This window comes from Bactrocera neohumeralis, chromosome 4 (genome assembly GCF_024586455.1).
Source record: "Bactrocera neohumeralis isolate Rockhampton chromosome 4, APGP_CSIRO_Bneo_wtdbg2-racon-allhic-juicebox.fasta_v2, whole genome shotgun sequence".
Classification (NCBI taxonomy): Eukaryota; Metazoa; Arthropoda; class Insecta; order Diptera; family Tephritidae; genus Bactrocera; species Bactrocera neohumeralis.
In genome coordinates this window covers 40,888,173-40,904,932 of record NC_065921.1, presented here as the reverse complement: position 1 = coordinate 40,904,932, position 16,760 = coordinate 40,888,173, and the positions used below count along the sequence as shown (strand labels likewise).

The 16,760-nt window shown below is 34.7% G+C and overlaps 1 protein-coding gene across 1 annotated transcript in view; it reads left to right on the top strand.

Moving 5' to 3' along the window:
• LOC126756212 (nuclear pore membrane glycoprotein 210) overlaps positions 1–4,289 on the top strand; it is a 128,901-nt gene extending 124,612 nt beyond the window's left edge. The window contains exon 25 of the mRNA XM_050469092.1: positions 140–4,289. Coding sequence (XP_050325049.1) covers positions 140–255 — 116 coding nt within the window. The 3' untranslated portion in view covers positions 256–4,289. The remainder of the gene's footprint in view (positions 1–139) is intronic.
• The last annotated feature ends 12,471 nt before the right edge of the window (positions 4,290–16,760 follow it).

Here is a 16,760-nt window from a genome sequence, read left to right as displayed (position 1 = left end):
GCATGCACTTCAATTGCAAACTTGTTTCGCAAACGAGTCAAGTAAATATATTATATGACATTTATATGTAGTAGTGCACTTCTTACACTTACACACACACACATACACACAGTAATGTATTCGAACATCTTCATTGCAGGTCAACGGCGGAGCCCCAACAGTTCGAACGGTTTATCGTCCGGAATTGATACACAAGTTTATGGCGATTCGATATTGATGTCACCGCAGCAGCGTGTAAATCGCCGTTATTTATAAGCGCAACGCATTTAATTTATGTTTTTCTATTTTTTGTTTTACCCATGCTGTTTCTGTGCCCTCATTGTACTCGTATTTTTATTTTACGTACTTCAGTTTTTGTTTTTGTTTCTTTTTTTATTTGTTCATGGAGGTTATAGTTTTAGTTTCTTTCATATTCAAAACACGTGTCATTTTTGAATTATGAGTTTTATGTTTAATACTTGCACTTTCCCTTTTGCTTTGTGCTTTCTTATAAGTTTCATACAGTGAAAGCTCCCGTAGATGTTCGCTTTAATATGCGGGCATGTCTAATAAGTGATCTTTATTTTTCGGAACACAAGTTTTTTTATAGAATATAATCGCCCTCATATGGACTTTTTGAAAAGAACGGACACTGATTCTTGGATTGTTTTCTTGATGAACAAAAAAGCTCCCATATGTGAAGGCAAAGTTAAAAAATTGACATTTTCGTATTTTTTTTTATAGAATATAATCACATGGTTTTCTGTTTTTATGAATAATACGGTATATTAATTTTGAATTATTGTCCATTTTTTAATTTTTATTTTAATTTTCCGTTTTGTTGCATTCTCATAACAAGACAAAAGTGTACTGATGATCAATATCCTTTTATGGGAGCCTTCACTGTGAAACTTGCATTCATTACCAAGTTATATATCGTCATATAAAATGCAAAACAACGTTTCTTCAAAAAAATCGAAATTAAGCATAAAATTTCCAGCTTCCGCTGTCAGATATAACCAATATATGTATATATATATAACCATTTTATAACCAAAACTGAAATTTTGTTTGAATATGAATGGTTTCTATTACATCGGTTTTCTTCGCCTATCAAATTATGAAAAGTGACTTTACTTTATTTTGCATTTTAGGTGACGATGTGTAGTTCAGTTTTGTGTCTATTTTTTATATTTAATAGGATTTAAAAATAGTTTTATGATATTTGCGTTATTTTTTAAAATTGTTCCAAGTGAAGACTTTTTGTACTGCCAATAAAAAATGACTAACAATAAAGCATTTTCTTAAATTATAACATAACACACTATCATTAACTTCATTCCTTAAATAAAAAAAAAATATATATATCTATTTTACGAAAAGCTCACATAACTTATAATTTTTCAAGAACAGTTTACCACAATAAAAAAGAAACAAAAAAGGTTGAAAAATTTATTTTTTTTACTTTACAAATTGTGCTATGAAATAAAAATTCTGTTTACTTAAACATTTTCTTATTTTAAGCAATTTATTTTAATAGAATAATAACTATTTTATTTTATTGTAAGAATCAAGCATCTCTAAAAAATATATTTCTATAAAAAAAAACAAAAAAAAATATATACACATATATAAGTGCATACCATAAAGCAGCTTATAGCGTTGATATAGTCAAGAAGTTCCAGAAACTATTTTTACTACCAATGAGTGAGGTTAAACTCAAAAATAACTCAGTCATCACTTAGTTTAGCTTTAATTATTACATGTTAAAATTAAGAAAAATGTTTATATAATATTACGAATTGTAATTACCATTGCTGTTAATTATTAATTCATTCAAATAAGTTAAATTAGTAAAAAAAAATGCAACCCTAATGTAAGCAAAAAAATAAAATCATTTATTTTGGGTCTTAGTCTTGAAACTCTTTATACTATATACATATATTATATACTTATGTTAAGTGAAAACACAAGCGCTCTAGAGAGTAATTTTAAATAAAAGGATAACTCTAATCCAAACTATGACTTTCATATATGGTCGAGCAAGCTATATAACGATATACGTAAATGTAAATCTGTATAATGTAATATACATATATGCTTAAGATATTTACTATGCTTGAGATATTTTGCTAAATAGCATGATGTACTATATATGTATGTTAAGGTGGGTCGATTTGCAAAGAGTCAAATAAATGTAAAAATCGCGTAAAGTAAAATAAAATTATGGGAATGTTCTATGGGTCATGCTGAACAACTTTGTTTAAGAAACTAAGATTCTAAAACCGGTTTTGAACGGTTTAATAAGACAAAATTTTTTAGGAATGATAAAATTTTGTGTGTCAGTCTTGAGATATTCGAATGACATTTAATACGTAGATGTATTTGTATATTCCATTGATCATTTTTCGGAATCGGTCACATCGAAGAACTATATCACATATTATTCGATTCAGATTTTTAAACTTCGTCTTAAAAATCACTTTTTCGAAACGCATAGTCTCTAAAGTCTAAAGTCTGTAAAGGCGAAGTTGTTCAGAATGATCTGTAGAACAATTCCAGTATGCACGATTTTCATTTTTATTACCCTTTTATTAGCTGCAATCGTATGTTTACTTATTTTATAGGAAGAAAGATCGACCCGCTCTAATGTATGTACATATGTTAGCATGTCTGTTACATCTCGAATTGGTTTTTTTTTGTGCAAACGCTCACTGAAGCTTTTTACCAAAAAAAGTTAAACGTAAAGAAGATTTTTATTTTCAACTTAAACTTTGCCTAAATCATATTTCTCATCATGTAAATATGTATATAGGAGTGGATTTTTTGATTCTTTTTATATTTTGCATTTAGCAAGTACATCAACACCTTTAAAAAAGCGATATTCCAATATAAAAGTCTACGCTTACAAAAAGGTCTTCAACATTTTTTTTTTCATAAGAATCTTCCTTAGAAAGTTATTCGCAGTTAAAGTCAAGCATCAAATGAGCTGAGCATTTATACAAGTCATTTATGCACTCTGTGTTGCTCATACGACATGGTGTACTATATGATATTTGATGCATAACTGCGTGAAACTTTTACGAAAGAAATTATGAAGACCATTTTTGAATTAGAATATCATTTTTTTCAAAGTTGAAGATTTATTATATGCTTTGGAGATAAACATTTTATTGCAAAATCCAAGTGCAATATATTGAAAGAAGCAAATTGATTTAGGTTACATTGTAGTTTACATTGTAAAGAAAGAAAATGTTCTTTTATTAGCGCAAGAACTCAAACTTCAGTGCGTTTTCAAAGAAAAATCATATTGGCAAATAACGAACACCTTAAAAAATATGTACATACCCCCCATGCATTATTTATGGAAATCTTAGGTTATGTTAGCATTGTTATTGCGCACAAAGTGTACAAATAACAAATTTTATTTCAAATTGATTTGCTTGTGTATGTACGCATTTATTTAACCTTACTTTTTGTTATAGAACTGCCGAAAACCATATGAACAAGTTCAAAAGCAAATAGAGCAATTCAATGATTAAAATAAAAACTTTTGCGATACAATACAGTTACTTCGTAAATTCGACTTGAGATGCCGTTTTATTTATTTTTGAATAATTTTACATTGAATTATTTCTAGTTGAATGAAGTTAATTTAGTTATGCAGGCAGATATTTGTTTGAAAGAGCGGAGAAAGAAATACTTCAAATGAATTCCGACACACGAATTCCTATTCCAACTGCAAATTTTAGTAAAAATAATAAATTTCTTAGAGAAGAGCTGGGTAAAGGATGCTTTTGTATGAATATTTTTTTCAATGCATTTATAAAATAATAAAAATATTTATAAATAATTTCTAAGCAGTCAAAGCAAAAATATAAACTTTCCATAAATAAAAGTTGTTACTTGGATGGAATGTATGTATATATATAAGTAAAATTAATAAGGAAACATAGTAATAAGTAAGTAAAGAAAAACAATATAAAAATAGTAATAAATATTTAGATGACTGCTAGGTCTAAGTTAGGAATATAAAACAAGCAATGAATGCTAATATAATAACGGTAAAGACGCAAATAAGTTGCGGACACGTAGAAATAAACATAAATAAAACATTTAGTTAGAACTAAAATCTAAAGAGCTATGTATGTGTACTTGTTCAGAGAGGTTAATCTGAAAAATCACTTTCTCTTAAAAATCATTAATATAAGTTGTTATTTTAATAAATAGAGCTTTTGTAAACTTTTGTAAAGAAATACTGAACACATGTAAAATTAAATGAACAATAAAAAAAAATAAAAGATTACAAAAACAATAAACGAGTTTTTGTTTGAATGAGTATACTATGTCTAAAAATTTATTGGTCTCGAAACTTTCGTTACAGAGGCACTTTGCTTCGTACGCTCGCTGTAATTCGAAGCGTTAACTAATCTCAAATGATTTCCAAGGCAAAATGTGTTTCTTCCCTCCTTTTCTGCTCTTACCAGTTAGCATTGTTTTGTAGGTTTAAAAAGAAGGAAAGAATTAAATCGCCACTAAGTGTTTTCGCTATTTGGCGCTAATTCGCGATACCAAGTGCAGCCAGGCCCTTCTCCCCTTGACCTCTCCAACAGCGGGTCTCTGCTTTCCCCGGCGGGAAAAACCTTTCGAAAACCTTTAATGTAATAAAAGTTATGACTAACAAAAGGAGTGCGAGCCAAGCCGCGAATGCTTATTATTTATTTGATCACAACAGATCTTCGTCAGCTAGACCCTTCACTTCCTTATCCAGTCCGGAGAAAGCAGAACTGTACCCTTTCAATATCGCTCTGCATTATTTCCTGAAGCAATAGATTGAATAAGTTACACGATAGTGAGTCTCGTTTCCTGAAATCGCACTTTGTATCGAATAGCTCAGAGAGATCCTTTACGATCCAGTCGGTGTTTTTGGTGTTGCTCAACGTCATCTTACACAGCCGTATTAGCTTTGCGGGGATACCAAGTTCAGACATAGCGGCAGTACCTTTTCGTACCAGTTTTAAAGATCATTTGAGCCTAAGTGAAAGCATGATTGGTTCCAAAATCACAACAGTTTTTTCGAAAAATAGTGTCGCATTAAGTCTGTGAAACAATGCTTTTCGACTTCGATGATGTCATGAAACTTTTTATTACAGACGATGAGTCTTGGATCTATGCTTTCGACCCGGAAACATATGGTCAATCGGCCGAATACCGTGGCAAAGGAGAGCCGAAGCCGAAAAATCACATCGAATCGAAGCAGGCTTAACAGATTTCTTAGATTATTGAGATGTGATGCAATCTGAATTCTTTCCGGCTGACCACACCGTCAACAAGGAATACAATTTAAGTTTTGTGTGTCGTTTGCGCGAAGCTATTCGTAGCCGGAATTATGGGCCTACAACTCTTGGTTTTTGCTCCACGATTACGCATCGTCGCATACTGCATTGATTCTTCGTGAGTCTTTCGCCAAATTTTCAAACCAATATCGTTTTCGCCTGATTTAGCTCCGTGTGACTTCTAGTTATTTAGCAAACTCAAACGACCGTTCCCGGGAAACAGTTTTGAGTCAATTGACGACATTAACGAGAATTGCTACGCGCATTGAAGGCTTTTCCGGAAATTGCCCTTAACAACTGTTTAGAGGATTTGAAAAAAATTGGCACAAGGGTATTGGGGCCAAGGGGGATTACATAGACAACATAGATTTTGAAGAATAAATTAAGAAAATTAAAATTATGAACAAAGTGTTACTATTTTTTGCTCATAGTAGTATTCTTTTTAAAATGCGGTGATTTTTACAGAGAGCTCACCTAGGTTAGGTTAGGAGGCCGATCCTCGAAAGGATCTCCTTTGGATCTCACTTAAATCGTATCAGACCCGACAGAACACCACTTATAGAAAATTTATGTCTAACTGTAATGCTGTGCCGCCGTAATGTAGGCTTTTATTTTGGTTAATGAATTAGATAGTTTGCCTGTAATTCAACGGGCCAATGCCTCATTTGCACAGATAGAGAACAATTTTTAGCACTTGTACATATGTATGTACTTTACTATTTTCTTGCTAAATTTAACCTAATTTTTAGTGTGTTTAGGTTACTTTGCTTCACAAATCAAGGTCTTTGAGCTGCCTTAGTTCAGATAATCTTTAAGGACTTTGCACACATACACACATACACTAGCTTTGCCTTCTGAGCGACAAATACCACCGCATAGTTAAATTTCTTCTTTATTTCAATGCAATTCCTTTGCATTAAATACCCATGAAAAAAGTTGGCCTTACAACACCCCAACCTCGAAGAATCTATGTATGTATGTATGTAGAATTTGCCGCATTCTAATCTTACGGCATTGTGTTCACAAGTGTTCTTATTTCACTTATTAGCGTGTTTATTTTCATATAATGCAAATTTTACAATGCCACACCCTCTCCCTCTCTCCTCCCTTTCTACGAACACACTCATCTACTTACAAACACACCCTTACACATACAAACATACATATTTACACACACGGAGTCGCATTTCCATATGTTTCGGGTGAATGAGTGCTGTTCTAATACCTGACAACCAAAGGAAAAGTACCGTTGCTTTGTTTTGGCGTGGGCGCCGTTTCGGCTTTGCTAATGATTATTATTAGTATTATAACGGTATTATACAAATCAGCGCCAACATATGCGCCTTTACATACCTAACAAGTGAAACAAACAATCGGAATAATAATTTAAATATATGTATGTACACATGAGCCATATGTACAGTTATATTTGTGCGATAAATGGATGTAATGTTGCCTTTTTGTGTACTTGCTTTGCGGCACACACATTATTAAGTGGCATGTGAGCAGCTAGAGGCGGAAAGTTGGTGTTTTTTATATTACAACGGTACTTTATATATATAAACATACATACATGTGTGAATCAAAATATCTACTAATAACAAATGTGGCCTTAAAATTACTTACGCTATGCGGCATGTGCTCCAAATATAAACTTGTGGCAGCTTAGTTTTTATAAACTCCGTTAGAGAATCGCGAGCAAACGACAAATTGCGATAAAATGACCCAAATAAATAACTGCAAGGTCCTTAAAGCGGTTCCTTAACAAAGAAATTTAAATAATTGTTCTGGTATAGCTGTGAGGTGTATATAAGTACACATCATCCATAATTTGTGGACATGCGAGGGTTCCCTTTTATATTTAGGGATTAGGGAACAAAAATAGACATTAATAATCGGAAAGAGATATTAATCGTTTGTATCAACTTTTGTGACATTTTTGCCCCTTGAATTGAATTTTCTCCAAAACATGAGTTCTGAACGTATCAGTCGTCTCTTCAGGTGTCGAAACACTTTGGCCTCTTAGTTTATTTTTACTTATTTTATAACGGGTGATCCAAGTGTAGACACTTTTTTCACAGATTTTTGACAGATCACGCATGAGTTCTGTCAAGCTGTCTGTTATTTTCGTTCAGTCTCGGTGGAAAGAGCAACGTTTAAAATCGTTCAACTTTATAACGAAAATTCATGTTCTGGAAAAAAGATGTTTCGCACGCTTCGTTAAAATTGAGGACAATATAATTGTCCTACTGAGCGTACTATTTATTCGCAATTCCATCACCCACTTTGTGACAAAGAATTTATTAATGGAGAATATTCGATAAATTTTCTTCAGCGATGAGGCCCATTTTTGGCTCAATTTGTATATGAACAAGAAAAATTGCCACATTTGAGACGAAGAGCAACCTGAAGAGATTCGAGAGCTACCATTTCCTCCAGAAAAAACAACGGTGTGGTGTGGTTTGTGGGCCGGAGGAATCATCGGTCCATATTTCTTCAAAAACGATGTCGGTGAGAAAGTAACCGTCAATGACGACCGTTATTGCTCCATGAGAATCGAATATTTGATGTCTGCAACTGAAGCTCGTGATCTCGGCGAGATTTAGTCTCAACAACACCGAAATGGATCACCCTTTTATCCATTCCAGTACAGTTATTTACATTTTTAATTAAAAACTTCAAATTTAATTTTTTCAACGATCGACTTGAACACTTAAATTCCATTAAGTTAATAAAGAATAAAGAATTTGGGTCAATAAAATCGATTTAACAAACAACTCTTCTCAATTTCAAATGTTTTTGCTTTGTCTTCCTCCACAGAAATTTCATTTTATTTGATATATTAGCTGGGTAAGCAGGAAGTAGAATTATATACACATTCCCACTTGATATGACTTGCAATATTCTAAGCAGAAAGATTTCATGTGAAAGAGCAATAAAATTTAGCAAACAAATGTAGAAATTTCTGCCAAATACAAAACATTTTGAGGAATGTTGAGGAAGTTAGAAAATAAAAAATAATGAAGATGAGATTATTGAATGATGTACAATGAATTCACGTGAAAACTTTGCTATAGCATTATATTGTATTAGACTCTCCTAGTATGGGCTCTTAATTCTAACGGGAAGGGGAATGAAGATTCGGCATTAAGTCGTCTCATCATCAAACGTAAATGTCCAGTGATTTTTTTATTATTTAACGTTTGTAGTATGTATCATCTAAAATTAACCGAGATAGATATAGGACTATACATATATAAATGGTTAGAATGATGAGACGAGTTGCATTTAACATATATTGAATCGGTAAATATGCAGTTTTATAGTAAGCAGAGCCTGTTTCGAACTATTAAACCTGGAGAAAATAAATAACAAGCAAATTAAAAAGTCCCCTGATTAAAACATATGTAGATGGCGCTACTAGAATTAAAACGATATTTATACTTTTAGTTAGCTCTAAACTTCAAAATGGGTATATATAAATTTGACAGCTGTCGGACCTATTTTTTTAAATTATGTTAGTTTGAGTGAAGCAACTTTTGTTATTGTAAAAAATGGATAAAAAGGAATATCGCGTGTTAATAAAGTATTGCCTTTTGAATGGAAAAAGAAAAACTTAGGTTGATGACGAGTTTCCGTACAGTGTCCCAGGAATATCAAGGATTGGTATGTTAAGTTTAGGCATGGTGAAATGATCACCAAAGACGTTGAACGCAGGGGATACTCAAAAGAGGCTTTTAAAAACGAAAATATCAGAAAAGTCCGCAAAATAATTTTGGACGACCATAATGTGCGTTGTTCGATATGGCAGACACTCTAAATATATCAAATGAGTCGACAGTCATGCGTGTACACTGCACACGATGAACCCGCTCCAAAGTGTGGAAAAACGCAACAATTTATTTACTATTTATCAACTATATTCAAAGGAAAAAACCATCAACAGCGACTATTGCATAGTGATATTGGACCGTTCGAAGGATGAAATCGGTGAAAACGGCCAAGTGTGAAGAAAGAGAGAGTGTTGCTTCTCCAAGGAAATTCACCGTGTCACAGGTCAATGAAAACGATGGGAAAATCCATGAATTAGGCTTCGAATTGATTCCACATCCATCATATTCTCCAATTCTGGCCTCTACCGACTATTTCCTGTTGTCAGATCTCAAAAGAATGCTCGCTGGGAAGAAATTTTCGTCGACTGAAGAGTTGATCGATAAAAACAATTCCTGGGTTTCATAAAGTATTTCACACACAATCACCAATCTTTTGGAGCAAATACAGCCTGATGTTTGAAAATTCAGTTATATACGTAATGTTTTCGTCCAATGTATCCCAATCTATTTAAGGCACAAAAGTATTCTGCTATGAGTAAAACACGTTCTGTAATTTTCATTGAGAATTGGCCGATATATGCATTATAAAGTCACCCGAAGTCGAATATCTTTATAATAGGTATAAGCGGGCTCAGGGAAAAGTTGACCTGATTCACCCAATTTGGACACACAGACATACCATTGTCGAGAAAATATTCTCTCTGAATTTTAATTCTATATTTCATACATTGACCTATATTTTCGGTCAAAAAACAATACTGGGGGCCACATATTACATAGGTATCTAAGGGCTTGAACAGTTTTGGTTGGATTTGGTCAATTTGTGGTCACAATTTCGATTAGTTTTAGGTGATACCCTGAAGCAACATGTTGCAAGAGTATAAAAATGGTAACAAAAATATGGACGATCCTTTTGAACAGTGTACCACCCTTGAAGGGAACTATGTGGAATGAAGAAAGACGAATTTTGCCAAAAAAATATGTTTTAATATTTTAGGCCGCGACTTTTCAATTGACCTGCTAAAATCGAAGGAAAAATATCTGGAGTTTGCAAAAACCTTTAAACAGGAGTATGATAAGCGGTAGCAATTTGTCATTTAATTTTACCAGGTGTGAGTTTGAACGAGCTCATGAAATGGTAAACCAGCAATGCATAACAAAACAACAACAACAACAACAAATAGCTAACACTGCTCGAAGTAAATTTTGCGTTTTTTCAAGTACTGTTTTAAAATATTTATTGCTCGCATAAATTATTTGCCTACTAATCAATCTGCTGGTACATATTGTCAACAATTTTTCAAAAGTCACTTTAAAGTAATGTAAACTCTCATTAAATTTCCAATTAACGCCTCGAGCTCGCTAACAATTGCCCAACAACTGCGAACAACAAGTTGAACAACAACACAAACAAACAGTGAATAACCTAATTTTAATTGCATTCGCAGGGATTTATTTCTAAAATCATAAAAACCCATTTGCCTACAAGTGCCTGAAAGGTTTAATGCTCGGCAACGCGTCCGCCCATGCTCTTACTCTCCCGTTAGCAGTCGTTTGGCAGCTCTTGATTGTGCTCGAGTGTCTCGATTGGAGTGCGCCATTAAAAATTTTGCGATTTTTCACCACTTCTCATCATTTATTTTTTTCATTCCACTTTCTGCCGTTATTCGACGCTTGATGAACGGTGCACGGAGGGGCCAGGCGGCGCAGCGGACAAGTATAAATCACTTTCATAAAGTTTCAATAATCTGCGCGTGTGTGGGTGTGTGTGTGTGCATTAATATACACATATGCAGTCATGCAGAGATTTCTAAATTTCGCAAACTCATACTTTTAATACAAACATACACACACATGCATTTGTGCATGTGTGGATTCACTAGGCCTTCTCAAATGCACACATCTGCAAGTAAGGTGTGTTTGTTCGGGTGTGTGTGTCTGTCGATGCGGGCATGATTTGATTGCTTCATTTCCGATTGAGCTTAGCAACTTTTTTCCACCCCCACTCGAGCTCGCGATGAGTTTCGAAATCTGTATCGAGTATGTGTTGTACTTAGCGTTAAGAGCGCTCCCACGTGTGTGAGTACGTAGGCTTAAAACTGTGCATGTGTGCTGGCGGTAAGTGCCAAGGTTGTTGAGATGGTCTATCGAAAACAAAAAAGGCCAAAAGTTGTTGTTGATTGCGCATTTACTCTTGATTAGTTACCCTATAGTTGTTTGAGCCGTTTCAGGGGATGGTAGTGTTGTTGGAGTGCTGAGTTACTTGGTTTCATGCGCGTAAAATCGATTTCCGATTTGCGTGTAAAATGTAAGACAGACATAGAAGGAATTTCATAATGAAGACATTAAAGATTGTTGGAATGGTCAGATTCGCGCTCATACATACGTAGGTTTATCTATTTTGAGGTTCCCTACTTTTTTAAAGAAAAAACAAAGAAACTTAAAATTTAATAGAAAATTCGAAGGAACATTCTTTCGCATTTATTTTTTTAAGATTTAATTATCTCTTTCAAATATTGGCCGCGGCTACGTCTCAGATGGTCCATCCGTTTAGTCCAATATTCGATGACTTCTTCAAGCATCAGTTACCAATCGAACTGGCGAATGGTAGGTAGGTAGGTAGGAGTGCAGCCCTGTTGTCTATCGGGCTCAATTAGCACTTGATGTTGGCCTCATTAGCACTTGATGTGCCATTTTGATACACTATTCGTAGAACCTTCTGTATCTGCTATCACGTTTCACCTTCTCTCTCAAACCATTTCGAGGTTTCGACGAAACTACTTATGTCTGATATGCTTTTAGTAGAAATCCATTCAAGGTTTGGTGCTTGATGGATTCCAAGTGTTTTGTGACAAGGAACCCAGGTCAATCTAGTTGGAGCTTGTCTTTTATTGAGCTTAGTGCTTTCTTGCAGTTGTGGACTATATTGGAATTTGTCATGGGTGAAGACAATGCCAGGAGGGCCGGTTGGCTGTCCGTAAATATAGTTGCTTTATTTATATTCCCGTGGTTTTTCAATAAGACTTCGCAGGCTTTTTCTATGTCCAGTACTTCCGCTTGGAAGATGCTAGCCGAGTTAGGTAGACGTATAGAGAGAGAAATGCCTAGATCAGAGGAGAATACCCCCGTGCCTACTTCGAAGGCCATTTTGGACCCGTCGGTATAGACTGAGATGGTATCCTCATCCCCCATTGAGCCGCTTCTACATTCTCCTCTAGATGGTATTCTCACCTGCAAGTGTCTATTGAAATCCAGCTTTGGGAGAATGTAGTCTGATTTATTGATGGTGAGCTTATTTAAGATTACACTATGTCCGTAGTTCTGCTGGTTCCAACCACCCAGTTATTTTATTCTTTTAGCCGCAAATGCTGTTGTTTTGTGAATAAAGATATTCATGTGTAGTTGATGCAGGACCACATTGAGCGCGGTAGTGGGACATGATATGATTGCACGAGTAACACCCGCACATGCTGCTCTTTGTATTCCATTTAATTTTCTAATGTTGCCACTGGCCACTATACCAGAGCTCCATATGTAAGTATAGGTCTTATGACAGCCGTATACACCCACATGATTATGCTAGGTTTGAGGCCCAATTTCTTGCTGACGATTCTCTTGCAAGTATAGTAGGCCATGACACGCGTGATCTTTTGCTCTAAGGCCTGAAACGAAACGGGATTGTCCGCATAGACTTTTGACTTTACATATCCCCACAGGAAAAAGTCTAACGGTGTGATGTCACACGAATTTGGTTTCCAATCGACCGGCCCTAAACGTGAAATTAGTGCGTCTACTGGAATCACTCGTTACATCTGTTCTGTGTGTCTCAAAGGAAGTGGTCTACATTTGAGTTCATAAATACCGTTAAGGACTATGACAGTGAAAGCCTTTTTTTGAAGCAATCAACAATAATGTCCAAAAAAAATATAATACAAAAATTTTAGGTACACGTTCATCCATTATTTTATGGTTTTTGTATAAATATATATAGAAATTATACCTGCTGTCCATCTTGTCAATCTGGAGAAAACTAAAATTTCACAACAATATAAAAATTCCGCATTGAATCTCCTTCTTTTAAGGGGTAAAACTATTGTACTCTCGAGGTTTGTCAAATATCTCGGAGTTATCATAGGTAAAAAACTAAGCTGGAGAAAGCACAGCTTCCCTACGGGTCTGGAACCCCTCCAGAAGAGCCATTATCCTGAAGGATATTGACGACCCCACAAGTGTCATCCGTCCTGTACCAACACATGGTGAGACGGTATGGCATTATCGAGAAAGTGCGGAGCATATGCGCTCTGCCTGTCTAGGATTTTGAAAAAATCGATTTTTTTGCATATCTTGAAAATTTAGACTTTCAAAAATATGACCTTGGACGGATTTTTCAAAATTCGACTTATTTTCGGAGATACAGCCGATTTTGTGACGTAGCGTCCGTGTTCACTAGAATCGTGTCCTAAACTTTAAACGCGTTTTTCTCAAAACTGACTTTTTCGAAACGATACCCACGATTTCTCAGGTTCTACTGGACCGATTTACTTGAAAGTTTCACAGGGTCTTCTTTATAGGCTTGTCTATGGTTGGAACTAGCCCCATCCCCAAATTTTTATTTTTATTATTTTTAAAAAATTCGAAATAGTTAGAAAAAGTGATCCAAAGAAACTTTTTTTTCAGACAGTCGCCATTTTGTGAAAAAATTGTTTTCCCACTTTTCCGTAGTTCCGGTCATTGAAATTGAGGTTATTCTCAACACTGAACCCATCCATATTCAAGTATGATGCAAAGCTTACGACGAGCCTGCTTATGTTTTTCGGTCATTGGGTCGTCACGGTCACGGTATCATGGCAAATTTGGCAATTTGAACAAGAAAAGTAAATCTATCAAAAGTTATACACAACGTTTTCAATGAAAGACGAACAGGAGTATGCTTCTTCTGTAGTAATCCATAAGCAGAAGATATCTTCTTTTTTCAGACCGAAATTGTTGGCTCAGCAGAAAGCTCTAACTAGAAGAATAGAGACCAAACTATATAATAATGTAAGTCACTCATTATTCCTGCTATAGGGTACAGAACATGGATGATGACAACTTCTGAAGAGTTGGCGTTACAAGTTTTCAAGATAAAGGTTTTAAGGAAGGTTATGGTTCTTTCCGCATTGTCAACGGCGAATACCGCAAAGGTGATCCTGATGACAAAAACGGCTATGTTAGTTTATTAACTAATGACCGTCTTTTGTTCTATTGTTGCAATATTCTATGACAAAGGCCATTTCCTACGTGAGCGAAAAATTGTAAGACTTTGTTCATAATTTTAAAATTCTTAATGTAAATTTTATGTCGTCCCACTCACAGTAATTCCCCTTGGCCCCAATACATTTGCGCCAACATTTTCACCAATCATCGAAACTGTTTTTAAAGTCAATTTTCGGAAAAGCCTACAATACCCGTAGCGATTCTAGTTTAATGTTTTCAAGTGACTCAAAAAAGATTTCTTCGGAGCAGTCGTTTGAGATTGTTGAATGGCCAGAAGTCACACGGAGCTTAGTCAGGCGAATACGCTGATTGCGGCAAGATATTGGTTGAAAATTTGGCGATAAATTCACAAAGAATCAATGCAGTATACGACGGTGCATTAGCGTGGTGCAAAAACCAAGGGTTGTCGGCCCATAATTCCAGCTTCCTTAGACACAACCTTGATTTTTAACCTGCATCCTAGTAGTTGGAAAGCATTGTTTCATAGATATTAATGCGACGCTATTTTCTGAAAAAATTTAGTGATTTTGAAACCAATCGGGCTTTCACTTTTCTTAGACCCTAATAATCTTTCAAAATGGTTTTCACTAATCCTTTCGATGTACCAACGATACCAATAAGATCTCTGACTCTTAATCGTCGATTCTAAAGCACTAATTCTTTTACTTCATTGAAGCAGAAATTTGATCCCGCTTTCAAAACTTAAAAGAAGTTCTTCGTTGAATAACCTAACTCATCGTAAAAATCGTCGAATGCACTAGTGATTAGTTTCTCATGTGGCATATGGCACAGTTGTCACTGACGGTCATACCAACCTAAAAGAAAAATAATTCGACGAATGATTATCGCGCGAAATTTAAACTAAAAAGTCTTACTATTTTTTGCCCATATTATATTGCCCACGTAATACCCCCTACTGGTATTACGTTGCAAAATACGTTAATTTAGTTGCAAGAGTTTAAAAACGGAAGGCTGAGAAGAATAAGATTCGACTGATATTACTGCGAAAAGGTGAATGAACATGCAGTTGAGGTGATTCCGTTACGTTAAGTGAACCTAAATTTATCTAAGTAACCTCCTTTGCCCTCTCGTTGCAATATTCAATGACAACACTCAGTTTTTTTATATATTCAGCCTTACTTAGTACAATATGCTATACATCCGATATTTGCAGCCATAAACATATTGTATAAACACTTCATTAAGCGCACACAATTCACCAGCAAACATTAAAGGGGTTCCCTTACATCGTTGCGACGAAGAGAAACAAACTTTTTGGCAACTCATTTTCATGTTACAAGATTTATGGTTTGGAAAAATATGTGTGTATATAGCTATGTATTGATACACCCATACTATTAATCTCCATATACATTTACATACATACAAGTATGTACTCGCTTATGGTGAAACCATTTGATAAGAGTCATTAAAACTCGTTTGGCTTTTTGGAGGGCGAGTGTATGTGTGCTGACTTTATGAGCTCATAACCGATTATACGATATATTGCGCAGCGGTGTTATTAATCGAATGTAAGCAAGCTGCTTCGATGTCTCTATAAATTGCGGCAAATACTCAGTTGAAGAACGGCACTGCGGCGGCTGGCGCTTTCTTAATTTATTGCTCTTGAATTTAGGTATCGTTTTTGGTGCTAATTTTTGGTTGTGATCTATGATACATACGAGTACATACATATATAGCGATTATAAATATCAAGCTGAGAGCATAAATACACCAAATTAGTTATTAAAAGTTCACATTATTTTATCGTAAATATTTTTGACCTGGGAGAACAGATAGTGTAGGAGGAAATATTTCTAAGAAGACGGGCGATCATTTTTACAGAATCCCATTTTCCATACTTTTCAATTTTGTATTGTCCCTGATTAAACCTGCTGTGGCTTATCTAATATATGTATTTGTGTTCTTCATAACTAAATATCTGGAAGTAGTATGCTACCTTTACTACTTTAATAGCTAATTATAATTTTCCTATTGGTATTCTAACAACCTTTACGAAGATACGGATCTAAATAGTTAACAAGACTCTCATGAAAGTGGTATTATTAAAGTTTTTATAAATACTGTTTTTACATATCTACTATCCAGTTGCTTTTCCTTGAGTTCCCTTATACTAATTATTATTTTAGCTCTCTACCCATATAACTAAAGAACGCGTCAGACACAATGTGGCCTATTCTTTATTCTGAGAATACATATATTTAGAAAGTTTGACTTTTTCGAAGACTTCAAAAAGGCCTTACCCTTAAGCGTACCTGAAGTGAACATCTGTTGTTTCTGAAAATTTTAAGAATTTTATTAGAAAATCATTCTGTGAAATTGAATGAATTTCATA